Source organism: Filobasidium floriforme, assembly GCF_021052385.1.
Source record: "Filobasidium floriforme strain CBS 6241 chromosome Unknown HD553scaffold_16, whole genome shotgun sequence".
Lineage (NCBI taxonomy): Eukaryota > Fungi > Basidiomycota > Tremellomycetes > Filobasidiales > Filobasidiaceae > Filobasidium > Filobasidium floriforme.
Window position 1 is genome coordinate 111,543 of NW_025763637.1, and position 27,178 is coordinate 138,720.

At 52.8% G+C, this 27,178-nt stretch overlaps 4 protein-coding genes across 4 annotated transcripts; 2 read left to right on the forward strand and 2 right to left on the reverse strand.

Annotated features, from left to right (window-relative positions):
• Window positions 1-4,196: 4,196 nt before the first annotated feature.
• On the reverse strand, window positions 4,197-8,177 carry HD553DRAFT_286297 (kinase-like domain-containing protein). Its single transcript, XM_046178255.1, has 13 exons — window positions 7,701-8,177; window positions 7,168-7,386; window positions 6,960-7,076; window positions 6,633-6,862; window positions 6,450-6,548; window positions 6,324-6,383; window positions 6,160-6,254; window positions 5,783-6,098; window positions 5,288-5,703; window positions 5,080-5,224; window positions 4,740-5,007; window positions 4,487-4,674; window positions 4,197-4,418 (listed from the first exon to the last, which is right to left on the reverse strand). Exons 1-13 carry the CDS (start codon window positions 7,854-7,856, stop codon window positions 4,358-4,360), a joined length of 2,370 nt encoding a protein of 789 aa, XP_046035097.1. The 5' UTR covers window positions 7,857-8,177; the 3' UTR covers window positions 4,197-4,357.
• A 344-nt stretch (window positions 8,178-8,521) lies between these two features.
• On the forward strand, window positions 8,522-12,621 carry HD553DRAFT_314278 (uncharacterized protein). Its single transcript, XM_046180334.1, has 12 exons — window positions 8,522-8,607; window positions 8,674-9,130; window positions 9,469-9,556; window positions 10,664-10,739; window positions 10,938-11,018; window positions 11,137-11,309; window positions 11,387-11,445; window positions 11,511-11,628; window positions 11,696-11,860; window positions 11,928-11,995; window positions 12,061-12,212; window positions 12,277-12,621. The coding sequence occupies exons 2-12, from the start codon at window positions 8,954-8,956 to the stop codon at window positions 12,467-12,469; spliced, it is 1,350 nt and encodes a 449-aa protein (XP_046035098.1). The 5' UTR covers window positions 8,522-8,607; window positions 8,674-8,953; the 3' UTR covers window positions 12,470-12,621.
• A 1,969-nt stretch (window positions 12,622-14,590) lies between these two features.
• On the forward strand, window positions 14,591-16,041 carry HD553DRAFT_314283 (uncharacterized protein). Its single transcript, XM_046180335.1, has 5 exons — window positions 14,591-14,962; window positions 15,025-15,312; window positions 15,371-15,464; window positions 15,538-15,804; window positions 15,875-16,041. Exons 1-5 carry the CDS (start codon window positions 14,661-14,663, stop codon window positions 16,013-16,015), a joined length of 1,092 nt encoding a protein of 363 aa, XP_046035099.1. The 5' UTR covers window positions 14,591-14,660; the 3' UTR covers window positions 16,016-16,041.
• Window positions 16,042-19,302, reverse strand: HD553DRAFT_314285 (P-loop containing nucleoside triphosphate hydrolase protein). Its single transcript, XM_046180336.1, has 8 exons — window positions 18,990-19,302; window positions 18,861-18,912; window positions 18,593-18,802; window positions 17,021-18,507; window positions 16,868-16,957; window positions 16,636-16,794; window positions 16,428-16,574; window positions 16,042-16,350 (listed from the first exon to the last, which is right to left on the reverse strand). The coding sequence occupies exons 1-8, from the start codon at window positions 19,167-19,169 to the stop codon at window positions 16,114-16,116; spliced, it is 2,562 nt and encodes an 853-aa protein (XP_046035100.1). The 5' UTR covers window positions 19,170-19,302; the 3' UTR covers window positions 16,042-16,113.
• Window positions 19,303-27,178: the final 7,876 nt, after the last annotated feature.

The following is a 27,178-nucleotide window of genomic DNA, read 5'->3' on the forward strand; positions in this document are numbered from 1 at the left end:
CTACCTTTCGCTTCACTTCACTTCACTTAGCCGTCAACCTGAAATCAACTTCAACTTGATCTACCTCGTCGAAGAGATGAAGTCAAGAAGAACCACCTAAACCAGGGAGCCGGGACCAACCGAAGAAGCAGAGGAAATCAAGAAGGTGGGTCCGTCAGCATCTTTTCTTCCCTGCTCTTCCCCCCGGGTTCTCGGTTCTCGGTCCTGCAAGTCCCCCCTCTCGGCTTGCCACGTCTCCTTTGCTGCTGCTGTATATCGGTTCTGGTCCGGTCTGGGGTTCAGTCACATGGCTGGGGTTACGTGGCTGCGTCTGGCGAGCTACGAGCGATCTGAGGAGAGAACCTTGAGGAACCCATCAGAGCTGGAGGTGATCTCGCAAGGACTTTTCCGGGAGAATCAGCTTGCACGGCGTCTTCTTGCTACTAAGGATAAGGCAAAGACACAGACGTGGCAGATCTACGGGCTTAGGAGAATAAGGGATCCGTGGAACGACGGATAGTATTGGAGGAGGCCAGCAAACGCAAACGCGAATCACTTCCAACCCAGATAAAACAAAACTAAGGGCTTGACAATAAGGACAACCAATACACCAGACCGACTACCTAACGTAAAATAAGGTCAGAAAAACCAAGGTCGAGAAGAATTCGCCCAGACCTCAGTCACGCCAATCCATCCTGGCCGCGATCTTGAATGCTTCTTTCCGGTTCCGGAAACCGATAGCAAGATGCGGGCTGTGGTGTGCTTGGAAAGACCGGCTTTCAATCGACCAGTTCTACTCCTTCTTCTTGGATCTTACCGACCGATTCAAAACGACTGGGATCCACTTCTACATACACTTCACCTCACAGCGGGTCATGTTCGATTCGACCTGATATCAGGCTTCAAAATGCTACTTCTCGGTTCGGCACTACGACTCGCCAATCTCTGCATTCACATCCCGACCAAATGAACCGTATCCTTCGCTTCCGCTTTCACGACGGTCACGCCTCGCTACCAGTCAATTGGTCATTCATCTCAGGCTGCCAAACTGGTCACTATGAACCCGACTCCAATCTGCTTCGACGTCAATCTCGACCGCCACAAAATCTCCTTCTCGATCGCCGCCCTTCTTGACGACTACGCTCCGATCTCGCTTTCCGGCTTCCGCCTGACGAACAGCATGACAGCATGCAACCGACCACCGAGAACTCATTGTCTTCAGCTGATGGACTGGCCTGGGTGGATACTTGAGCGTCGCCAGACAGAACCAGGGCTTCATTGGAGCGGTCCCGACTTCGTTCCGCCATCGGACCATGCTGCACTGGCCTTTGAGAATGACTTGAGAACTCTTTCGGCTCGCCTTGTCTTCCTGAGGTCATGGTCGCTGGTGGAGGAGAACGCTCCGTTTGGAACTTTGAAGTCTGCGATTAGCGCTAGATCGATCAGGTTGCGATTGCCCAAGCTCAAGATCCCGCTCGCGTCTCCGAATTCGTGCTTCGACCTCGTGTCTGTTTGCGTGATCAAGATCGACTGGCGTGGACTTGCCTTGGCTTGGCTTGGCTTCGATGTTCCCGAGCTGCCGCTTCGGCCGACCAAACTTCGATTTCGATTCCGACTCGTTGTATAATCGTGGGACCGGGTCTCTTGGCTGTTCATTTCGTCCGGGGGGACTTGCAGGGGCGCGCTTTTCCGGTCTTGGGGGGGATCGAGACCGGGTTGTTCTGGGGGAGAGCAAAAGAAAGATGCTGACGGACCCTCGTTCTCGCCCTTAGATTCTTCTCAACGACCCGACACCAGAACCGCCATAGGACGGACTTTTCGTGGTGAATCAGCTACATTATCGTGAGTCCATCAGCTTTCTTTGCTTCTCGTGATACCTTTCTGGACGTGCGAAAGGATTGGGTCGGTCGCCGCAGGTCGTCAGACTGCGGGGCTGAAGCGGGCTAGGACGAGCTACGCTTAGCGTCTACCTTTCTTATTGCTACGTGACCAAAGGGAGGACAGGTTAGCCCGTCACTTCTCATTGCCTTGGCAACTAAAGGAGGGACAGGTTCGGCCGTCCTCTTTTATCGCTGATGCACTCGTAGGGGGGAAAGATCATCACAAGTCTACTCGGAGGAGCGGCAGCGTGAGAGTGGGACCTTGGGTCTCTCTCTGTAACGTGGGAAATAAACTCGAAAACAAAACATATGCTGTAGAGAGGCAGAATCGACGTCGGGAGACGTCGTCTTCATCGCGAAGCGACTCGCACGTTCCCGGTGTCGAGGAAAAGCAATACTCGCTTGCTTGGGGAGGCAAGGTGGTGTTTCCGTCCGACGCCAATGCGAAAAACCTGACGGTCACGGCAGGGCGAGTACCTTTGCGACTGGACGGAACATCAGCAAATAATACCTCGCGGCCCCGCTCGGGCTGCGACGCGGTGACCCTGTCCAAAAACCTCGTTCGCGCGAGGTTGCCGGTAGATGGGCTATCGTAAGATCCACTCCTTGGTGGAGTTACGAGCCGAAAGTCTATGGTTGGCACTTTCGGGTGTTTTGACAAGGTAGTCTTTCGGGTGTCACGGTTAGACAGCATGGCGAACGACCAGTGGAGCTGGTTCTCGCCTGGCGAGACGGTCTGCAGTTGCTGCAATGGCGTTTCGTCTAAAAGATCATAGACGTTAGAGTGAAGGCTCAACGTAATCAACCCTAGTCTGCATCGCGACCTGGAAAACAGGGCAGTCAGGGCAAAAACAAACTGAGCGACGGTCTGATAAAGGCTGATATTGCAAGCAGACCGGGGAAAGACCAGTCTCCTTTCAGAGTGCGGGTGCGAGCTTGATTCAACCCACCTATGTGTACCGCGCAAGCGGTTTTGTGATCACACGGCTGTCAGTAGGACTTGTAGCCACTTGCCGTTGCAAATCCCGAACGCAGCAAGTGTGGTTCCACGATGAAAGGAGCGGTTCCAGTTATCGAATGGTATCGTGTTAGCGGAAACGAATTATGCGCGGGCGAGATATACCATTTTGTCGCAGTTGCAAGGATAGCTGATGGACTCTTTCGACAGTTTTGTAGGTTGCATGCGGGGCAGCCAGTACATGTCCCTGTCTAGGCTCGATAAATCTGGATATCTCAAGATGTATAAGCGGATCGTTCTCACCTGAAAAGTCCCACGGTCGGACCGGACCAGACTGACAAGCTCTTCGATGCCGGTCGGTGGTGCAGTTCACCTCGTGAGTCCATCAGCTTTCCTTGTCCTATCACTCCTTTTCGGTCGTGCGAAGGAGGGTGGGCGGCCCTGCAACAACGGCGCCTAGGCGGGCTTTGGGACAGCTTTTCGCCCGACGAGACACAAGCCCAATATAGTCGACATCTTGCTTGGAGAGGCAAAAAAACGACTCGTTCAAAGCTTTCCGCGCATGAGCGTGGCTGGCGCACGGCCTCCGAGTCGAGTCAAACAATACTCTGGTCTGGAGAGGCGAGAACCAAACTCGGATACCCCGCTCGGGTGTCGCGCGATTCTCTCAGGTCGCTAGTCTCTCTTCACAGAGATGCTGGCTGGCGGCACAACTGGAGATAGTAAGATCCACGTCCCTCGGTGGATACGAGGGCCAGAAAGGCTGGTCGATCGTCTTCGATTACGGAGACGATCATCATCTTTGATCACGAAGATGATCTCATGCGGTTCGTCTCGTGATTTTGTTGCGAGACAATCGTCTTTGTCTCGTCTTGACGATGGCATACTTGGTGTGTATTTCGGTCCGCAAGGGCGATTTACTTAAGCCCCCAGAGAGGACGCTTGGGACGTTCCTCTACAAACGGTCTTGACAGCTAGTCGACCTGAATGTTAATGTTCAGCGCTGTCAAGGGACGCTGGTTTTACGTGTCGGTCTTTGCAGGTGCTTAGCCATCTCGGACTTGACGGGGCAGGAATCATCCACCTTTTCGCCAGCAAGTGCAGTGAGGTTTGTGGGAGGACGGACGGGACTCATCGTCGGTTCCATCTGCCAAGCGCGAATCTACCTGTTAGGTCTCGTATCTACGAGTCACCAGACGCTGGCGGGACGTAACTCCAGCAGGAAGCGATTTTTCGTCCAGAATGCGCTTCAAAATGATAGCTCACGGAAAGCTGATGGACTGTGCAGTCTGTTCACCCTTGTCTAGGACAGAAAGCAGTGTGTAGCCATCTTCCAGTTCTTTCACTTGCGGCATGGGCTATGTTCGCACTTGAAAGACCGGTCTTAGAATGCTAAAATCCATTTACGGACATGTCGGATCTGTATGACATGCATCACATGAAATTCATACTGGAATTATGCACAATGATCTCTGTCGAAACACGTCGTTACTCGTCGTAGCAGGGGGTCTATGCTGATAGTGTGTATGTGTGTGCGCGCCTATGCGGCTTTCGTCGATTGTGGTACAGACGGCAGTCGATCGAGCTTGGCAACGACGTCGCTGCAAGATCGTGAACAGCGTAAGCATTCTGCCGCCGTCAAAGGTGACATGCAGGCGATCTAGCTTACCGAGCATAAGTAAGCTTTCTCCACGCGCTCTCCATTCGTCGCCTTTCCCTGGTCCCTTCCTCGCTGCTCGTCTCGAACGAGATGAGGCTAGCGAGATGCCAAGTCCAGATGTTGTACAGGTCGTCAATGTAGGTGATCGTCAGGCCGTCGTCCGACAAGATGAGTTTGGAATGGTCATGGTAGTTGAACTGCACGGAAGACAACCTTTTCTCAGCTCTGCATTCACGTCACCACGTCGCCCAGAGCAACCCACCTGCAGGACTCCGCTACTCATTCGGAAAGCGATCAACTTGTTGAGACGCCAGTATTGAGCGAGGTACGACATGCCCGTGTTGAGGGAAGCGTCCGTCTCGCAATACTTTTCGCCGGCGTGCAGCTTGCCCTCCATGTACGCTTCAAAGTGGTTGAGCAGGAATATGCGGTCCTTGATGGTCTTGTCGGTCACCTCGGAATCCGCGCGGATCGATTCTCGAGGGGGGGAGACTAGATCCTTGTGATGAGGTCGGATCAGGTCGATATACCTGCGACAAGCCATGCATCTTCTGTTAGCTCTGAATCATCACGCCCAGCGAAAGGGTGTCTGGTGGACCGACTTTTTGTTCGGCGCAAGGACCATGGTAGTATCATCGTTGAACTGCACTCCGACAGACCCATCCGTGAGGGCATATCCCATTCCATACTTGTGAGCGTAATCCAGCCAGCATGCGATAAAGTCCGTCGGTCTGATCGGCTCATGATCTGTCGAAGCGCGACTTGCATCAGTATCGAGACAGTGGAGTATCGTCGGAGACGGCGACTAACCTGGCACTTTCACCTTTTCCCCCTTCTCTCGATATGCGATTGCCGAATCCAGATACGAAACGACCTTGTCGTACGGTGTACGTCGACTAGACGCTATCTTGCCCGTATCCTTGACCTGCTCATCATGACGTTGCACCGGTTTCACTCCGGCTCCGTTCGCCCGTCCATTCGTGGAAGGCAAAAGCACGTTCCGCTTGTCATCCCGTCGCGGCTCATACTCGTCTTCGTCTTCCTCCTTGATACCGCCTGCGATCTTCGTCGATTGAGATGCGATCGCTCGACCCGCTTCGTTCCGTAGCGGACTGCCTCGCGGGACCTGCTTCTGGAGCGCTTGGAACTTGGGCAAAAGGTTCGACTCGCCACGACCGCTCCTGGGCATATGGACAGGAGCGACGACAGGAGGCTTTCGTGCGGATCTGTAGGGCGAGGCAAAGAGCATTGAGAATCAGTGTGCCGCACGTTGGGAAAACAACACTTCGTGACGCCGTCACTCACCTGAGCAAAGCCGAGATCGGGCTGCCGGGCTGAATGGCAGTCTGGTATTCTGCCTCTTGCTGCTTGACAGCCCTCTCCACCTCTTTCCCGACTTCCTGCGGAGTCTCCACCGTCTCCGCCTTGGGTACCCTGAGCGGCAAGTTCTGTCCGACGCCAGCTTTACGCTTGACCCTGTAAAAGTTGTGCTTGATCTCTTCTCGCGTCATCTCGTGGTATTCCGGTGCCGTCAGCAGTGCCGACGAGGAAACGTGGCTGGGTATCGGGCCCGATGTGAACCACGGGTGATGAAGCATCTCGTTCAGGGTCGGTCGGAGTTCTGCAAGTCAAGCGTTGAATCACAACCGATTCGATAAACTACCTGGCAACCTCGCGCTTACTAGGATCGGCCGACAAGATGGACTTGACGAGTTCCCGCGCTTCGAGAGACACTTTGCAATCCGCCGGCCAGATATACTTGACGACCTTGATATTCCTACACAGCGCAAGCGAAATCTCTCAGCGTTGAACATAAAAAGTGGATGTCCGGCCGAGCGAGACCCACGCATAAATCCCATCGACCGACTTGTCCTGAAAAGGCGTCTTCCCTATCAACATCGTATACCTACGACGCAGGGGCCGAAGACCTATCAGCCCTTGCAACAATTCGTCCTGCACACACGGGACTCACAGCATGACCCCCAAACTCCAAATATCGACCTCGTACGAGTGTCCGCCTTTTTGCACCAGAATCTCGGGCGCGATATAGTTGGGCGTCCCACACATGGTCCTAAACGAGGCACCAAGTAAAAACCGGATCAGCACCCTACCCCCATACCCCACACGCCGCCCAAGTCGACCCGACCCGACTCACTTTCTCCGATCACTATCCTTATCCAACAAAGCTGCCAACCCGAAATCCCCTACCTTGCAGCACAACCCCTTCGAGCCTTTATCCATCACGAAAACGTTCCCCAACTTCAGATCCCTGTGCATGACTCGGGCTTCGTGCATGTACATGACGGCCGAGATGAGTTGTGTCATGTACACCCTGGCTTCGGGTTCGGTAAAGTGGGTTCGTTTTCTGAGGAGGGTCATCATGTTCTGCGGAAAAAGAGTGTTTCATTCCGTTTTGTCAGGTTTTATATCATATCGTACGTCATGTTTGGGTTGTCATCTCGACACCCTGACCTTGACTCACCCCACCAGCGCATTCCTCCAAACACAAGTAAATATTCTGATCATCCTGGAACGTATTATGCAAGGTGACGATATGAGGATGATCCATCATCGACTGAATCTTGATCTCGCAATACAGCTATAGTCAAGTAGTAGCCCACCAGTTCCCCATTCAAATTCAGCAGACTGTCAACGATATACCAGCATAATCAAACGACTAGGGTACTGACCTTCGTCCTCTTCTTACTACTCCCCAACATCTCATGCGGCACAACCTTGACCGCCTGAGCAGTGTTCGATCGAAGTACGTGGTTCTTGGTCGTCTCATCCAATGATTCCAATTCCACTTCTGTGTGTTCCGTCTTTACTTTGGATTTGGAGGAAGAGGCCGAAGCCGAGTTGATTTTGAAGGGGAGTTGGGTGTATGAGTATACTTTGGCGAATCCTCCCTGTGATTTTGAATGAGGATTCGTAGGTTATATTGTATTGTTATTTTCGTATGGTTGTAGCGTGAGAGAGACGAGACGAGACGGGAAGAAGAAGAAGAAGGTGGGATTGATGATCAGCTTCTCTTGAAAAAATCGATCTCGACAGCACAGCACACAGTACGAAAAAAGAAAACATCTCTTCTTCATCTCCACTCGTGACATCTACTCTCATCTCCGTCAACCTTCCATCCCAACAGACCCCTCTTCCCCAAACAGCCAGCCCAACCCCTCCCCACTCCCAAACTTCCACAAAAACGTCGACCACGCCAACTCACCTCCCCCAAAAACGCCCTCCGCTCATCATCCTCCCTAACATACTGCACCCCCACATCCCGATCCGTGATCAATACGGGCGGGGGTGGGTGTTTCTTGTTGTCCTTTTTCGAGTTTGTCAACTTCGGATGATTGGGGTGTTCGGATTTGGTCGGCATGTTGAATGAATGTGGATAGTGATGGTGATTTCGAAGGCGATTTCGAGGGCTATTCCTAGTGGTGATGGTGGGATGTATTAGGATTAGGTGAGGTGTATGTGTGTGTCGATTGATAGTAGGTTGAGGTTCTGTGCAGTCGCTGGTCGTGCTTGTTGTATTTGTTGTTGTCGCCGTCGATTCCTGGTCCGGGAGTCGAAGTCACACGAATACGATTTGCGGGGACTTGCAGACAAAGCTAATTTCGTCGAGTAGGCCTATTATCTACCATACCCTGCTCCTCTGGCGTTGTCGCTTGATCGCTGGCGTTGTGTTGTCCCATCGAAGATGAGTTGTATCTGAACTCGACCCCGGGTCGTCGGTCGATGTTGAATGATGAATCCACTCTCCCTCGTTGTTGTTTGCGAGTAGCGTGTAGTATATACGCGTCGCCCTTGATCTCTTTTCGCTAGATTTCGACGAGGTTTCTAGCGTTATCACGGCATAAGTTACGTTACGTAGCTCGCAGCTCGTCTGCATATCTGCATCTGCATATATAGGGTATGTACGGTGATGCAAATATTCATTATCGAGACGCGATCTACGAGACACATGCATGGCCGCTACTGACATCACAACGCGGGATTGTAAGGCTCCCAGTCGTCCTTGTTATCCCGATTCTCCCTCCACTCCCTCCACTCCCTCAGCTCCCTCAGCTCGCTGGCTGACGGGACTTGCCTGGCCGGCTTGGGGATGCCGTAAAACATAGCTGTTGCTGTAGTGATGAGCGGCGTGATCAGACATCGCAATATAAAATAATCATACCCTCGACGCAACTCACCCCTTGCTCACCCCGGCTTGAACAGCAATGTCTTGGCTACCGCTGCTGCTGCTACTGTTCTCGTTGATGCTGTCGTTGATGTTGATGTTGCTGCTTGTAGAAACGCTAGAAATTCGCTCGACCTGACCTTGGACTTCGGGTCGACCTGTTGACGTAGCATCCAGGGTCGATCAGCTTGATCATATCTCGACCTCGAGCTCCTTTTCCTTCTCCGGACCACCTTCCTCACTTCCCCAGACCCCCAGACCCCATAGATACGCAAACAACGAACACAACGAAGATGACGGCCATAGTCTCCCCCCCGACCTTGCACCGCCACCCCTCCCTCACCTCATCCCAAGATCAAGCTCGACAACGTTACCTCTCCACCCCGGATGCTGAAAAGTACGCGGCGATCGACCGCGTGTTGGATCGGAGGGGAGGGAGGACTCATGAGGCTTTCGTTGGGGGTCAGGAGGTGGGTCTGTCAAATTCTTCCTCATCTTTTTTTGGGAGGGTCGGGGTGGAGTTGGGTTCGGTCGAGTCACTATTGGTCGGGGGGATGGAGATACGGGAAGTGGGGGGAGGATGACGAATCACACCTTCATCCCAAACCTCCATCGACGTCCTTACGTTCTTTACGCTTGAACGACGATCGCAACCACCGTCCACCCTCACCATCACAACTACCAACCACACCCATAACCATTGACTAAATCTTATCTCCTCCATCCACATGCTGACCTGTCTCTCCTTCCTTCCGTCTCCGCTCCGCTTCACTCGCTTCAATTCGCATGTGCGGGGCGGGCCGGGTAGACCAAAGAATTCCTCCGCAAAACCTGCAAGATCCTCGTCATAGGCGCCGGAGGGTTGGGCTGTGAGATCTTACAGAACTTGGCGCTCAGTGAGTCCTTGTTTCTTTTCTTGGCGTGTTTTTCAATTATTTTTGGGGGGGTTGGGGGGTTGGGTTTATGGTGTGAAGTTCGAGTTTTTTGGGGTGAAGGTTCGAGGGTTTGGTGTTTAGTGTTTCCGGTGGAGGTATGGGGTTTGGGGTTTTCCCGTGTGCGGCGTGTAAGAGGAAGAGGAGATCAGAGCCGGAGCCGGATAGGAGGAGGAAAGTAAATAGGATCGAGCATAAGAGGGGACGATAAGGAAGACCAAGAGAAGATGAGGAGGAGCAGTAGACCGAGAGCAAGAGACCGAGAAGAGGAGGAGGAGGAGTAGCAGGCGAGGTCGATACGACTCGTACGCAGGAATAGTACGAGCATGAATGAGAAATCTCGGATGAGAAGAGCCGAGATCAAGTCGACAGGGAGTTGAAGAAGACAAGAACAAAGTTGAAGAAGACGAAAACAGAGCGACGACGAAGAGACGAAGAAGCAGACGAAAACAGAGCGACGCAGGAGAGATGAAGAAGATATGAACAAAGAGACGAACGAAGATATGAACGAAAGATACAGGGAAGACGTAGAAAGGAAAAGCCGGGCGAGGCCTCCTGGGGACGGGTAGATATCAAATCGGGAGAAGATATAGGTCGGACATGGTCCGGATGGAAAGGCGTTGAATCAGTAAAGGCTGGGACAAGAGAGGAAATCAAGTGAACGATCGTTGAGGACCGAGAGACCAGATACAGGAGCGCTACGCGCGCTCCGGGGAGAACGAACGGTGGAGGTCAGACTGTGAAGATGGCTTGAGCAGACGAGCAGAGGTCTTAAGGGAGGACGGTAGAAAGGGATGATCAGACGGGTCCATTCTGGGTAAGAGCTCGAAGCTCGAGAGGGTGAAAGAAAAAAACAGAGCAGGCGTAGATAAGGTAGGAGGTGGTCAGCCTCGATTGTTCATCTGCTCGTCCTCACCTGCTCAGATCTTGGCGCCGATCACCATCCACCGCATCTGGGCTACATCACGAACTGCAACAACGTCATTTGACATTCTATCATCTTACTGACCTACTCTCTCAAACTCTTCACGTTTCATCTCGCACGCATAAACTAACCGCACGAAAACGCAGTGGGATTCCGGGACATCCACGTGATCGACATGGACACGATCGATATTTCCAACTTGAACCGACAGTTCTTATTCCGGTGAGCCTGCGTTTTCATTTGCCAATTCAGTTCGGAATTTTCGACCCGAGGCTGATCTGGTCGGACTTCCTTTCGGACACTTGGGATTTGTTGGATCGATCACGTCGCGTTGCCTGCTACGTCTATGCAACTTTCACTTGCACGCCGACTCATATACGGCTCATAATGATCCGTGGCTCGAACCATGTCGCGATGTAGAGAGGCGGACGTGGGCAAGGCGAAATCGATCGTGGCTGCCGAGTTTGTCATGAAGCGGGTCCCTGGGGTCAAGGTCACTCCGTGAGTAGGCGCGCATGTGACTGAAAGACAGATCGCTTTTTTTCCCTCGAGACAGCTGACGTGATGCTGACGTTTTCTTCTTCTTCTTTCGGCTATGGATTTGCTTGTGCCTACGCAGTTACTATGGCAAGATTCAGGACCACGACGAGGCATACTACAAGTCGTTCAACATGATCATCACCGGTCTAGACTCGGTCGAGGCTCGAAGATGGATCAACGCGACGTTGGTGGGGATGGTGGACGAGGACGATCCGGAGAGCTTGAAGCCGCTGATTGACGGAGGTACCGAGGGTGCGTTTCGGGGCCTTCGAGGTGGTCCGTCTATGGTGGGAGTGGCTGATCGGTTTGCGGCATTTATATTCGATCAGGGTTCAAGGGGCAAGCGAGGGTCATCCTTCCGACCATGTCGGCGTGTTATGAATGTTCGGTTAGTTTGTCGGTCTGACCACGATGTCGTAGGCGAAGGCTCATGACGATGTTGCGATATCTTAGATGGACATGCTGACGCCGCCGACGGTGTTCCCGATTTGCACCATCGCCAATACTCCGCGACTGCCCGAACACTGCATCGAATGGGCGAGCGTGCTCGAATGGCCAAAGGCGTTCAAAGGTGGGCAATTTCCATTCACCGCATCCGGTTAGCATCTTGCTGATTGATTCGATCTTGCGCTTACCAGACAAGAAGCTCGACAACGACGACCCGGACCACATCGAGTGGTTGTACCAAAAGGCAGCCGACCGTGCCAAGCAGTACGGGATCGAAGGTGTCACCTGGAGCTTGACGCAGGGGGTCGTCAAAAACATCATTCCCGCCATCGCTAGTACCAACGCGATCATTGCTGGTGAGTCGCCGCAGATTAGATTTGGGTCGGAAGTGGTATCTGACGGTACTTGCGCGGACGTCATCAGCGGCTTGTTGTAACGAAGCTTTCAAGTTGGCCACGACGTCGGCGCCATCGCTGGACAACTATACCATGGTAATTCCCCCCGCTCGCGTTTCAGCCTCGCAAATCACGCGCTAATCGTAATTGCGTGCTATCAGTACGTCGGCAACGATTCGATCTACGCGTTCACGTTCAAGCACGAAAAGAACCCGGAATGTCCCGTCTGTGGAGGAGAGACTGTCGACCTCAAGGTCAAGAAGGGGACCAAGGTCGAGAGCTTTATCGAAATGCTCACCGAAAACCAGCGATTGTGGGTCCCCCTTCTCGAGTTCCGCGCGCGTCTTCGTAGCTCAACTCGCGCGCCTGCTCGACAGCCAAATCAAAAAACCATCGATATCGTTCGGTAGCGGACAGCCTCTATTCTGGCAGGCACCTCCTCAATTTTACGAACAGACCAAGCACAACTTGGAAAAGGATCTGGACGAGCTGATCGCTAGCGGCGACGAGATCACCGTCACCGACAAGGCTTTACCATTCAGCTTGGATCTCCGGATCGAGTTCGAATAAGTCGCCCAGTTTCCGATACCGAATGGGAGGAACGGGCATTCGATGCTCGACGTTTAACGACACTTGACGAATATATAGGCTCTGATTGTACTGAAGATCATGTTATGTCTGAAATGCAACAAAATACGTTATGCAAGACGATTACAGTCGAACTCTAGGTTAATCGAAGCGGGACGGGGTTCCCGACCGGGTTTCGAATGAGCCGAGTGGATCTTGGACGATCCCGACCCTGTTTCGGATTTGCCGAGCCTGTTTCGAGGATCCCGGTCTGGTCTCGGATGTTCCGTTCGGCTCAAGGCCGATTCGTCTACAGGGAGGTCAAGCAGATCAGCGCAAAGGGAACGCTCCGAACCTGAAGGACAAAGAGAACGCTCCAGATTCGAATGACCCCGTTTGAAGGAAAAGGAAATCGTTGTCCGTTCACCCTCGCCCAGTCCCGCATTCTCACTCAGTTGCCCGTGGTCAAAAACCTTCTTCATCGACTGCCGCGCCCTCTGCCAAAGTCGCTGTTACTCAATCCGCCGCTGCCACCACCGCCGATCCCCCAAAGATTGCCGATCCCCCGAAGACCACCGCTGAGCGAGCTAGGTTGGCTCCATGGTCTGATCCACGGGGGCCATCCGGTAGATGTCATCCAGACGACATCCATGGGCCTTGCTACCTGCATTGGTATGGCCAAAAAAAATTCCGATGTCCAGGATTCGATCACACCTTAGTTATGAGGATTTTGGCCAAAGAATCCCACCTTTGGACTGAACGCGGCGGGCGGCAATTCCTCAAAAGAATTGCCGACGCGATCGGCAAAGACGACCTAGAGGACGTAGCGTTCATGTCACCGGCACATAACATCGTGTCAATGCCGCTGAAGGAGAAACGGCAGCTCGATTGAAAGAGGACTGTCTTCCGTCGCAGTGATATTCTGTCACGAGGAAGGCGCACAACTTGTTTTCGCTATGGAGCTGAAACACGTGCCGGAAATCGGCACCGGCGGATGGTTCAACAACGCATTTCGGAGATCCATCAGTTATGGCATCCGCTGCAAGTCGTCCAACATTGCCATCGGGTCGCCAGTCGGATCCATGAGGGATATCTATGTGCAGGTCTCACGCTTTGGGAGGTCTCTGCTCTCCGTAGACTCGGCGGACAAAGCGCTGGGCACGGACAAGACGTCGAGTATGCTTGTAGATTTCGGACGGCCGAGTGTCAAGCGCGAGCGCTCTCTTCGATCAGGGCGACCGAAATTGAGAAGTTGGGACTACAGAAAGGCGACGACCGTGCGTCCACGGTAGCCCCAAGCCTCTCGTTGATCGTTCCTGGCGGCGGCGCTCCTTTTCCTCACTATCGACCGTGGTCGAACTTCGACTGGATCATGTCGTGACCTGATTGCGTACCGCTGGGCTAGGGACAGAATCCTTGACCATTTCGGACCTGACTGCGTACCGCTGGGCTAGGGACAGAATCCTTGACCATTTCATAGATTCATCGAACACGACTGAGCCCTTCAATGCTACCGCTTTCGGCCGAAAGGTTCTCAATGATGATTTCATTGCCCCTCCAAAAGCGGAAGAACATGCCAAAGAATTTCCCTAAACATACATGGGAAGGGGAATACAACGACGGACAACTCAGATCTTGAGGTTGATGAACTTTTGCCAATCCGTCTTACGGCTTTACTCACGACTAGTCACAGGGTTCGTTGTCCGTCAGCATTGCGGTCGCGCAATTGACCTAACATTGCACCTCTCGAGCGACGGCCACAGACAAAGCCGTCCATTTTCTGGAGAAACGACGAACTCTTCCGACTCTCTCCTAATGTCCAGGAAAGCCGTCGAGATAAATTGAAAAAACGACGGATCCCGCTGATAACCTGAGGTCCGTCTGCAGCATCGTGGAGACCTTTACGTACGAAGGCGTCGTGACTCGCTTACGCTGCTGCGATTCCCGCCAGTCTTCTAAAATCTTGTACCTATTGGTCTTATAAGGTTTGATGGCTTTCTCGGAAGCAAAACGGAAGCAAGCGGATACAAAACTCATGAGTTCCCCCTCCCTCGAATACCTATAAAAGGCGAACGAGCTGAACGATTTCTTCTCCTTCAGCCTTAGAATATCGCAATGTCCTCGGAATTTTACCAACATACAGATATACAAGCGTCTACGATCTACGATCACACAAAGTGACACTCGTCCATTCATGTCTTCGGTCAGGGATACGCAACCTGTACTTCATACCCCTGGCTACATCTACACCTCGGCCTCGCCGGACATCGCATTCTCGCCCTTGGCTTACGAACATGCTCTCGACTTCAAACCCTTGACCACCGGGAGCCTTCTCGACGAGACCTTCGGCCGAAGGATCCTCAATAATTTCGAAAGGATCATAGGCGACTCTACAGGTCAAATCGGCCTCGTGGTGATCAGCGAATCGACCGGCCGACTTATTCTGAAGAGACTCGCCGACGCTGAATTCTTGATTGCGACGAACAGTTACCAGTAGTGAGTCGACGACATGGAGTCGGATCGATTTGTATCCATAGCTGACAGGAACGTCCCCACAGCCGTCAAAACGTGATGAACGGAGTATGGGTGCACGGCGCAGAAGCTTATCCGCAGAGACTGTGTGGAATCTCCTTCAACACCTCCCTTCCGAGCCACCTATCTACATGGGAGAAGACCCGAGCGGTCTTCGACTATATGTCTCGATACGGAGTAGTCGGACATATTCGTTCGTTCAAACCAGCGACCGACGAGCGTACTCAAGAAGAGAAGAATGATGACGATGAGGAATCTGCCAGAACTGGAATTCCTCTGGACTCGGTCAATTTCACGGTTTGGTATCGTTCGTAGTGAGTACAAAGTGAGTTTGTGAAGTTACATCCCGTACTGATAGCCAGTCCCTACCAGCTGGAGCCATCAACAAGTCAAGAAGATCGCCAAATCCCAGAAACCTCACAAGGTTCCGTTCATGCTATCTCGTCGGTTCGAAGAAGTGGTAAAGGTAAATATATGCTCAGATGAAACGCGTGTCCCAGTCAAACGACTGACAATCGTTTTTGTACCGTCACTGTCAGGTCGTCAACTGGGCCAAAACCGCCATCGAAAAGCCGGAGCCAGCTGCACCGACTCCGTTGCCTGGACTGACTTTGGGCTCAATCGCCTCGGGATCTGGAACGTCGGGGCTTATTGAAGCCGCTCCGAGATCTACCCGACGAAACAGGAAGCGCTACCGGGGGAAGCGAGTCAAGCGACTTGCCGAAAGTGTCATCGCACAGCCCAGCATGATCATCGAGGACGAGACAACCAACAATCGACCGAAGTTCTCGGAAGAGGCGTACAATGTCAGTGAACGATATCGGAAAGTCTGCACGATCGGGACTGACTCGATCCTGACTACGACTTCCGCAATAGCCCCTTCCATGGATTGACGACTGGCTCGCAACCCTTGGTGACGATAGGGAGCACTGGATGGAGGTAGTTAAGCAAGAGAGAAGGGAAGCAAATCTCAGGCGATGGAGGGAAGAGTGTGGGATCGGAACGGGGGCGAGATGATCTCGTGGTTCGGATGACCCAGTCGTATCGTTTATTTATATATCCTTGGCTTCGTGTGTTCATCTTGTCCATTATGTACACCGTTCACGTCGTGTTGACTATGCATCTCTTGTCTCGACACTATCTCTCCATGCTTCGAATCCTCGGATCATCTGTCGAGTGATACGTCTCTTCTGTCCTTTCGCTGCACCCAACAAGAAACGGCTGTCGATACAATCCGGCCCATCATCATCGTTGTCTTCGCTTCTTTCCGAGTCGGCGTAATAAGCGTTCATGGCGGCGAGCGCCGCGTCTTGACAGATCGAAACGATCTCTGCTCCAGAACAACCTTCCGTCTGTCGAACAGGTAGCCGAGTCAGCGTCTCGGAACCGCGGCAGCGGTCGATAGCCCAGCAAGGGAATGATGACTCACGATTGTGGCAAGCTCGTCCAAGTCGACCGAGTCATCCGTTCTCATGTCCCGTAGCCTGATCTTGAAGATCTGCTTACGAGCCTCAAAGTCTGGCGGACCGACGTAAAGTATTCGGTCTAGACGTCCAGGTCGAAGAAGGGCCGGATCCTGCAAACCGATATGCCGCGTCAATTCAACGTCAAGCAGTGATTGGTCGAAGTGTGCTTACCAGACTGTCCGGTCTATTGGTAGCTGCCACGACGACGACACCACTCAAGGACTCGACTCCATCCATCTCGTTGAGCAGACTTGTGAGAACGCCATCACCTACGCCCGAGCTACCCGAATCGCTGCCAGAGCGGGACAGTCCGAGCGAGTCAATCTCGTCCTTCAGTGATGATGGGATGGTATCAGTATCTAGACCGGGAGAGTCGGGGAAATCCCTTGTGACCAGGACTCACGAAAAAGATGATTGAAGGAGATGCAGCTCGAGCTTTCCGGAAGATCTCTCGGACCGCCTTCTCTGATTCTCCCACGAATTTGTTAAGGAGCTATCAAACACGGTCGAGTCGGCACTAGTTCCCAGTCAGTGGAAGAATAGCCGATTGACTCACTTCGGGTCCCTTAACGGCCATGAAATTGACTCCACTCTCGGTAGCCAGCGCTTTCGCCATCAACGTCTTCGAACACCCTGGCGGGCCGTAAAGCAAAACCCCTCGAGGAGCTTCCACCCCGAGCCTCTTAAAGACGGCCTTTTTCGTGATCGGCCATTCGACGCACTCCTTGAGCTTTTGCTTGATATGTTCCTGTCCACCGATCGACGACCAAGGCGTCTTGGGCGGCTCGAGGAAGATTTCGCGCATAGCCGATGGTCGGATGGTCGGTAAAGCTAGCGTGAGATCAGAGTATTCCATGCAAGGCTGTCCGACCCTGTTGCTGAAATCCATGAATTGCGATTCTCCGGCAGCCATCCAACGGTGTATAGCAGTCGATCCGGCCTCCCGTACCAGAGCCGACAGGTCTGCACCGACGTACCCGTGCGTCCGATCAGCTATCGCCCGAAGATCGGCTTGAGCGACCGAATGAGGGATTTTGGAAATCAAGATCTGGAGAATATCGAAACGAGCATCTGCATCTGGGATCCCGATCTCGATCTCCCGGTCGAATCTCCCTGGTCGTCTTAGAGCCGGGTCGAGAGCGTTCGGTCGGTTGGTAGCAGCGATCACTACCACCCGTGGTAGTCCGTTCGATCCACTTTCCTGTTCGTCTTCTTGAACCTCCTCTTGGTCCCGTACAACCCCTTCCGACATCCCGTCCATCAGCGTCAACAGCGTCGCGACGACCCTCCTCTCGACCTCGCCACCTTCTCCTCCTTCTCGCCGAGGACAGATCGCATCCACCTCATCTAAGACGATGATACAAGGTTCTCTCCGCCTAGCCTCTTCAAAGACAGCTCGGACGCGTTCCTCCGTCTCTCCATGATAAGCCCCCGACAGCTCGGGTCCGTTGACGACGATACAAGAACAACCAGGTGTCGAGCTGGCGATAGCCCGAGCGAGGTGGGTTTTCCCCGTACCGGGAGGACCGTAGAGGAGGATTCCACGAGGCGGTTTCAGCCCGAACTTGTGATAGATCGAGGGTTGTGAGAGGGGCAAATCGAGCAAGCCTCGGACTTGCGAGATCTGCTTTGATAGTCCTCCTAGCGTCGCGTAAGCGGAGAACGAGGCGGACCTGGATTGAAGAGGTCCAGGAGGGAAGATATTGATATACGAGGGTAAAGCCGAGTTGTTGGCAAGAGCTTTCGTCCTAGTCGAAGAGCTCGCCAGCACCTTCTTATCCGCATCCGATCCTTGATCCTTCCCAGCGGTCTTGACGGAGAGCACGATCTCGGTCTTCCAGTTCATAAGCTGGATATCGATCGGTTCGATAACGCTGAGATCTTTCATCTTGTCCGCCAAGCTCGTTGTACCGTTGACGGCTCCGCCTCCTCCCGCGGAAACCTTGGTGGAAGCGGTCATCACTCTGATCCGGTAGGCAGGAATTGGGATCTTCGCCGAAGGAATCTCGACGACGAGGCCGGAGGTGAGGTACTTCTGTTCCACTACGATGTGCGGCGCGTTTATCAGCACGGATAAGTACGTATAGATTGAGTCGACCGGACAGGATGAAAGAGCTAGTCCACCCACTGAGACGTTCCCTAATCACAGCCTCCGTCCACTTCTCTTCCCTCTCGGCATCATCACCCGTTGAAGCTAACTTCTTCGTCGTGCTCGGCTCCATCTCTAACCGGATCGATTTGGCTACCTTGACGATATCCTGGTTGACATCTATCGGAGTGACGATAACCTTGTTCGCATCGACGAACGACTTGAGGTGGGAGGAAGAGAGCTGTATAGCTATCATGAACCGGAGATCAGCGAGCATTGACATTTTCGAAAGATCTCTCGAGCTTACCTTCGGGGTCGACGTTGACTGATGGCCATAGCTGAGCAGTAAGACTTTCCGCCTACAAAGCCGAAGAAGAGAGAACTGTCCTTAGTCAGTGTGCATTCCCGACACGCCAAATATCATTGCTTAACTCACCGCACCCGATTGAGAGCTCTGTGCGTCAGATTTTGATGCAGATGTCAAGACTGCCCATGATCCAGCGGCCAGCTTTCTCTCCCGGAGCGTCTCTACAGCCAGGTATGCTCGACATATTGAGCTGCTAGAGGTCTCGCTTGTGCTTGCCGAGGTGACGACCGTTAGCTGCAAAGGCGACATTGCTTCGCTATTTCTTCTGCAGTCGCCAGCGCTGATATCTTCTGCGTGGTCCAGTTGTATTGACTACTTAGCTATTGAATTGGTTTATCCGTTTGTCAAGCAATTTTGAAGCCGGGACTTTGAAGATTTGAAGAGGATAACGCATTCGAACGCTCTCAAACTAAAGTGCCTGTGCAATTTAGTTGCTTCCGGAGTTAGTCCCGGGGAATTTCCCGCTTTTCGCGAGGTTTTGGTAACATTCTAGCGAAAGCCGAGGACAAGTCCAAGAATTCATCTGGTGGCGGCAACTTTTACTACCCTGGCGGCAATCGACTTTACATTTCAAATACCTACCACCTCTGCCTATGGCTTGACGCCAAGGAACAGCCACACGCACCAGTCCCTTGAAATACTCCATGGCACCTCTCCATTGCATCCGTTTCGGTGAAAACATTCTCGGGGAATAAACCTCTTTGTTACCCCTATTGGAACGTCTCGACGATCAGCGTTGATCGTCAAGAACCTTACAATCTTTCCTTACAACTTTCCACTGGGTCTCTTCGTTGTACGATCGCCTTGTAGCTTTACCTATCGAACTACACATTGATTTATCACTCAGAAACTTGCTATAAGGCCTGGCAGCCGACCTGCCGGGTCTTGGGGTAATAAGGTCGCGGGACTGGGGAAAGGTAACGGTAGGCATAGCGATGTAATAACGGATGTCTAACTACTACAAGGTACTAGTTAGACGTCTACGAGGACATCTCCTAAAAGGTCTCCGAGAGGGTCTCCGAGAGGGTCTCCGAACGAGACCCCGAGGCGACGCGCACCGTAGGTCGCGCGTCACGTGACGCCTATAATAGGATCCCCCTCCTAGATGCGAGCTCCGAACGCATCAAGCATCGCCGTACTCTTGGCGGCCCGGTACCGGCAACTCAGGGTGTCGCTTATGGAATTCCAGCACCAGCGTGTCGTTGTGGTGGAAATCCGAGGGGCTAACCCACTCGTTGTGCTCGTCCCCGTACCCCTCGAAGCGCACGTAGTACTGGGTCCTACGCCCGGCGCGCGTTGAACGCAACTCCTTGGAGTGTACGATTTCCGATACCACCCACCCCAAATCCCCGGTGTCCAGCACCTCTGGCTCAGGGGGTGGGTCCACTGCTCTCCCAGGGAGCTCGTTCGGCTTGTACGGGATGAGCAGCGAGACATGAAACACCGGGTGGATTCTACGCATCCCCGGTGTCAATTCCAAACGTCGCGCCATGCGACCTTCTCCTACGACCTCCGTGATCTTGAACGGGCCGTAGGTCTTCCACTCCAACTTGTTGTTCGGCCTCACGGTATTGACGTGAGCCGACGACAACATCACCATGTCGCCAACATTGTACCCCTCATCCGGTACCGCCGTACGCTTCCGATTCGCGTACTTCGCCATATCCTCCCTGGCCTGTCTCAGCGCGACATTAACAGACTCCCAGATGTTGTTCATCCGCTCTCTGTACTCCTGTATCGACTCCACAGCCGAATCCTTGGCGATAGGCATGGGGAGTTCGACGGCGTGCTCCCGCCCTTCCGATGCCATGAACGGCGACATACCGATCGCCGAGTGTTTCGAGTTGTTGTAGGCGAACTCCGCCATGGGCAACAAATCGGTCCAGTCGTCCTGCTGGTAATTGACGTACGTCCGCAAGTACTGTTCGAGCGTCGAGTTACTGCGCTCCGTCTGACCATCCGTCTGGGGATGGAAGGCGGTCGAATAACTAGGCTCGACACCGGACAACTCACAGAACTCCCTCCAAAATCTCGACGTGAACAGCGTTCCCCTGTCCGAGATGATCTGCCGGGGAAACCCGTGCAATCGTGCCCACTCCTGCAGGAACATCTGTGCCAACACCTTGGCGTCGTTGTCCTTCCGACAAGGCACGAAATGTGCCCGCTTGCTGAAGCGGTCGACGATCACCAGGATCGCGTTCGAACCCCTCGACTCAGGTAGGTCCGTGATATGGTCCCACGTGATCGACTGGTAGGGCTCCGTCTCCGCTTTCAGGGGAGCCAGCTCGCCGACTGGTTTGGCCCTCGGCCTCCGATTCCTCTGGCACTTGTCGCAACTAGCCACGTACTGGCTAATCCATGCCTTCATACCCGGCCAGTAGAAATCTCTACTCACCAGGTCCTCCGTCTTGTCCCGCCCGTAGTGTCCGGCGGTCTTCCCATCATGGAGCCTCTTCAAGAGCTCCGTCTTCAAGCTTCCCGCATCGGGAACGTACACCAACCCGTCGTACATGAGCGCGCCTCCCGGGCTCAGACTGTACCGACTATTCGTCAAGGTTCCCTCCTTGACGCCCTTGATCAGGTCTCTCGCGACCGGATCTTCTTGTCCCGCAGGGATCAACGCTTTCAAGAACCAATCCCCTATGACGGGGATCGTTCCGCACAACCGCAATGGGGGTTGTACCGTCGCTGCGCTGACCACCAGCGCGTCTGCATTAACGGGGCGCAACAGGGTCTCTGCCTGCTTGGGCTCCGTCTCCTCCATCAACTCCTCTCTCCTGCTGAGCGCGTCAGCCTTCCCGTTCTCCGTCCCCGGCTTGTACTCCAACGTGTACGAGATTTGGTTCAGCAACTGAGACCATCTCGCTTGTCGGTGGGACAACATCTTGTCCTTCTTGAAGTACTCCAGGTTCTTATGATCCGTAATGATCCTCACCGGGAACTTCCCGTCCAGGTAATGCCGCCATATCTGGCAGCAGTACACGATGGCGAGCAGCTCGCGATCGTGTACGTCGTAGTTTCGTTGAGCCGGCGTAAGGCTCTTCGACATGAACGCCACGGGGTGTAGTTTCCCGTCGTCCCCTACCTGCGACATCACCGCTCCCATCGCACCTGACGATGCGTCCGTCTCCAGTACCACCTGGCGCTCCTCGTCGTAGTGAGCGAGGATGGGCGCCTCGGTGAACGCCTTCTTCAACTCCTTGAAGGCAGCATCCGCTGACTCCGGCCAGTGGTACTTCACCCCTTTCTTTGTCAAGGCCGTCATGCCTTGAATCTTCTTGGAGTAGTTCTGTATGAACCGGCGATAGTAATTCGCGAACCCCAAGAACGACTGCAGGCCTCGAATATTTCGAGGCACCGCCCACTCCAACACCGACTTCACCTTCGACGGGTTCATGCTGACCCCCGTAGGGGCAATATCATACCCCAAGAACTCCGTCGCCGTCGTGTCGAACTCACACTTCTCTGCCTTTGCGTACAGGCCATTCGCCTGCAGCCTCCTCAGCACTTCCCGTACGTGCTCGTCGTGTGTCTCCTGATCGGCGGAGTAAATCAATATGTCGTCTAAGTAGACGACCACACACACGTCTAACATGTCCTGGAAGACCTGATTCATCCAGCGCTGGAACGTCGCCGGCGCGTTTGTCAAACCAAATGGCATGACGAGACATTCGAACAGACCATAGCGTGTCGTGAACGCGGTCTTCCAAACATCCTCTTCTTTGACCCTCAGGAGGTTGTACGCTCCCCTCAGGTCCATCTTCGTATATACCTTCGATCCCCGTAGGCGATCTAAGGTCTCCGAGATAAGCGGCAGGGGGGTCCTGTCCTTCTCGGTAATTTCGTTGAGGCGGCGGTAATCAATACACAGCCTCAATTCGCCCCCTTTCTTCGGTACGAACAGTACCGGACTCGAACACGAGGACTTCGAGGGTCGAATAAACCCTTTCGCCTGGTTCTCCGCCAACCACGCCTTGAGAGCGTCCGTCTCCTTCTGCGAATGGTTGTACAACTTCCCATACGTGGGAGTTGTTCCAGGCTTCAGCTCGATCGCATGATCGATCGAGCGCTTCGGAGGCAGCGAATCTGCCTTCGTCTTGGAGAACGCTCCGAGGTACTCATGGTACTTCTTCGGCACAACGTCTCGCAACTTCTCCATGTACTCGGGAGGATCGAGTTCGTTTTGAATCGAGTCGGTGGGCTTGACGTCCCAGTCCCACAGGTCCGGCCTGCGGGCCCGCTCCTCATCCTCCCTCGTCATCTGCATTTGGGCCACCACGAGATTCTCCGTGATCGGCTCCTTCATTCTCGACAGCGGATCGATATTCCGCGTCTCTATCTCCACCTCGTCGGGGGAGCATACTACCTCTACCTTCTTGACGCATCCTTTCTTCAAACAGTCGTCCGCGAAGGTGACTGTATTTGTATCCCACTGGATGTGTGGGCTATGGTGTCGTAACCATGTAATCCCGAGGACCGCCGCGTACCCACACAAATCCGTCAAGAAGAACTCCGCCTTTTCTTGGTGCAATCCTGTCCGCACAATAGCATGTGCCTTCTGGGTGATCTGACCACCCACTATCTCTCTTCCGTCGATGACCGTGACGGTCCTAGGGTTCTCTAGGTCTATCACATCAAAGTTATGGATCCTCGCGAACGTCCGATCCATGAACATACCCGTGGCCCCCGAATCTACCATCATCACTGCCTGCACAGGAATCCCCTGCGGGTAGAACACTCCTACCAGAGTGAGATGGCTCTCCGGACCACTAGGGTTACCGCTAGCACCAATGTGCAGCGGGATCCCATCACTACCCCTTTTCACGTTCCCAGCCGGGGTCCTTTGGTGATCCGTTATTCTATAAGGCCTGGCAGCCGACCTGCCGGGTCTTGGGGTAATAAGGTCGCGGGACTGGGGAAAGGTAACGGTAGGCATAGCGATGTAATAACGGATGTCTAACTACTACAAGGTACTAGTTAGACGTCTACGAGGACATCTCCTAAAAGGTCTCCGAGAGGGTCTCCGAGAGGGTCTCCGAACGAGACCCCGAGGCGACGCGCACCGTAGGTCGCGCGTCACGTGACGCCTATAATACTTGCCCTCGCAATCGCACTAGTATTCAATATCAATACGTTATCACAATGAACTCTTCCCAGGCAATCGACATTGATCAACTCCCCGACATTCTTAACCAATACACTGGGATGGAGGAGGACCTAGTCGACCTTTTTATAAGGGATGAAGCAGAGAAAGACACCGAAGAAGAAGTCCAATTAGCTCCTCCCCCGCCCTCCCCCCTTGTTATCGCTCAACAATCGATTCCAGGGGATTCATTCTCTGTTGAACTCCCTGAGTTCGAACCCACGCCCGACATGGATGCAATCGTTGCAGAGATCAATCTCCATGGTCAAGCCCATGGGTACGCTATAAGGAAGTCAAACGTCAGCAAATACCAAGGAGTCGTTCGCAGTTTTAACTTGAAATGCACTCGCGAGGGGGAATACACTCCTTCTCACGACTACATTAAAAAAACGGGACTTGCCCGAAACAAAAAGACAACTACACAGCGATGTGGCTGTGGATTCAAAATCTATGTGAGCTGCGATAAAGCTGGCCAATGGTCTGTCTCACCGCGGTGTTTAATCCACAATCATGTACCGGCCGAAACCCCTGGAGTATTTCGCCAAAATCGAAAGATGACTCCAGCCGAAGCAGCGATTGTAGAAGCAGGTTGCAAGGCAAATCATTTACCTTCTGCGACCCTAGCAGAACTACGACACAAAGCAGCACAGGAGGGAAGAGAAACATTGGTCTCAATTAAAGAGATCTACAACGCTCGTCAAAAGTTCTTTTCCAATGCAGCGACTGGAAAAACACGTACCGATGCATTGATCAAACAACTCGACTCCGCTGGAATACCCTTCGAACCTTGTTTCGGTGCAGCCAATGTGTTAACACACTTGTTTGTAACTGAACCAATGGCCATGACCCTTGCTCGACATTACGGGCAACTGTTATTTATCGATTGCACCTATAAAACAAACAAATACAACATGCCGATGCTTCACATCGTTGCAGCGACCGCGAGCAATACTACATTTACTGTGGCCTTTGCATTCATGTCTCGGGAAAGGGAGAAGGATTACATCTGGGCAATGAAGTGCTTCAAACGATTCCTAGGGAACACTCCAGTGGAAACGGTTATGACCGACGCCGAAATGGCCTTGCGCAATGTGATCGAGCAAGAATTTCCTCGTTGGAAACACATCCTATGCCTTTGGCATATACAACAGAACATCGTGAAGAATTGCAAGAAAGGCATCCCAAACGACACGTTCATTGAAGTGCTTCGAGCCTGGTGAGGTGTTGTAAGACAACCAACGGAAGCGAAGTTCAAAAACGCAAAAGTCGATCTGATCCATCGATTTGGTCAAAATGGATCGAACACCCAACAAATGGTGGGGTACTTGATCATTGGATTCGAAGAGGCGGAACGCTTTGCCTTCTACGCTACTGGGCAAGCGTTCCATCTGAACTATCTAGCTACCTCGACCGGTGAATCGTTCCATCGCGCTGTCAAAAGGCAAATCAAAGGCAGTGGCGATCTCTTTGCAGCGACCAACGCGGTATTGAATCACATGGAGAGTACGCAGTTGAAAATCTTTGATATTCATGCCAATGGACCTGTTCGAAGGAACATTAGCTTGCCCGAATGCTTTGTCCAAGTGAGTTGAGGTGTGACCATGTGGTGTTCCGTTAGAGTCGATCTATTGACATGTTTCAAACAATAGCTCCATGGAAAGGTTTCAACGTACGCGATCGACCTCATGCATCAACGGGGATACCTCTTTGCGAAAGCTGTAAAGGCTAGCAACGGTCAATTAGACCCTTGCACAGGTGCATGGCAAAAATCCACTGGTCTCCCATGCAAACATGACTTTGCGGCGTTCTTGAATGGCACTCGACGACATCCTTTACAACTCCACGAAATTCATGTTCATTGGCATATCGTTCATCGCGCACAACTCAAAGAAACAGCGGTACAAATGGGTATAGAGGTCCCTCGAGCTCTTCTCAGGGGTCTTGACAATGCAAACATCCCTGTACCTATTCCATTGGGAGGCATTCAGAACACCTACATCGAACGTCGACTCCCAGGGGATTTACTACTGAACGACCTATCGGCGACGATCCTGCCACCTGTTTGGCGGGTACGCGTAGGGCGGAAGCAAACAGCGCCCTCGCGCGCGGAGGCTGCCACCCTTATCAATGACGTGGCAATGGATTGGCCTGTCGCGCGCGCGGAAACAGGTCCAACTCGTACATACGCGGCGCCCTCGCACGCGTCTATTCCATCGCAAACGACCAGTGAATTTTTGTCTGGCTACATTCCACCGGGCGACATCATCGTACCAGTTGCTTCTAGCGGTCACACCCAATCGGGCGGGGAGACTGTTCTCAAGAAACGCAAAGTCGTACCAGCTGCAGAGCAGCAATGCCACGGATGTTGGCAATTTGGTCACCGTAGTAACAGCAGCAAGTGCGACAAGAACAAGGAGAAGGCGATTGAAACAGCGCTGTGGAGGGCGACATCGACAACTACGGAGAACAATACAATTTCGAACTCGTTTTTAGGATCGACGCAGGGTGTTTAAACATACGTCTTGTTCGATGCTTTCAGACAATGAAATACCTATTTTGAAACGCTGCAATGGATTGCAACAAGGACCTATCTCGACCAAAACGATCCTCGGAGTGAAACTAATGACGTTTTCCTCTTGTTTGGACAAAAGTAATCGATCGACATATCAACTGCAATGGAAGATCACCTCGAAACAACTATTGTTCACGTTTACAACGCTCGAGAACAATAAAAATACGATTTGGAGACATACATCTCGATGAGTACTTATACCTTTCGCAAGAGAACACCTTACTGATCGATAACATCGTCTCTCTACTCTTCTCTTTACTCTACAACGAATAGATTTCCTTCCCGCAATAGCCCTATGCCCGTCTCACCCTCTATCGCAAGCACCATCGATATCGTACAATCGCCTAACCCAATGGACGGAATGGACGGAACGTGAGTACATGTTTCTTTCCTTTGAATCGTTCCAGATATTCTTTCCATCGAGATCGACCAACTAATTGATTCATTGTATGCGTTTAGTCCTCTTTATTCCGCGTTCGACATCCCCAATATCCTTACCCTCGACCCTACATTGCCCATCCCCAATCTCAATCTCTGGCCCGG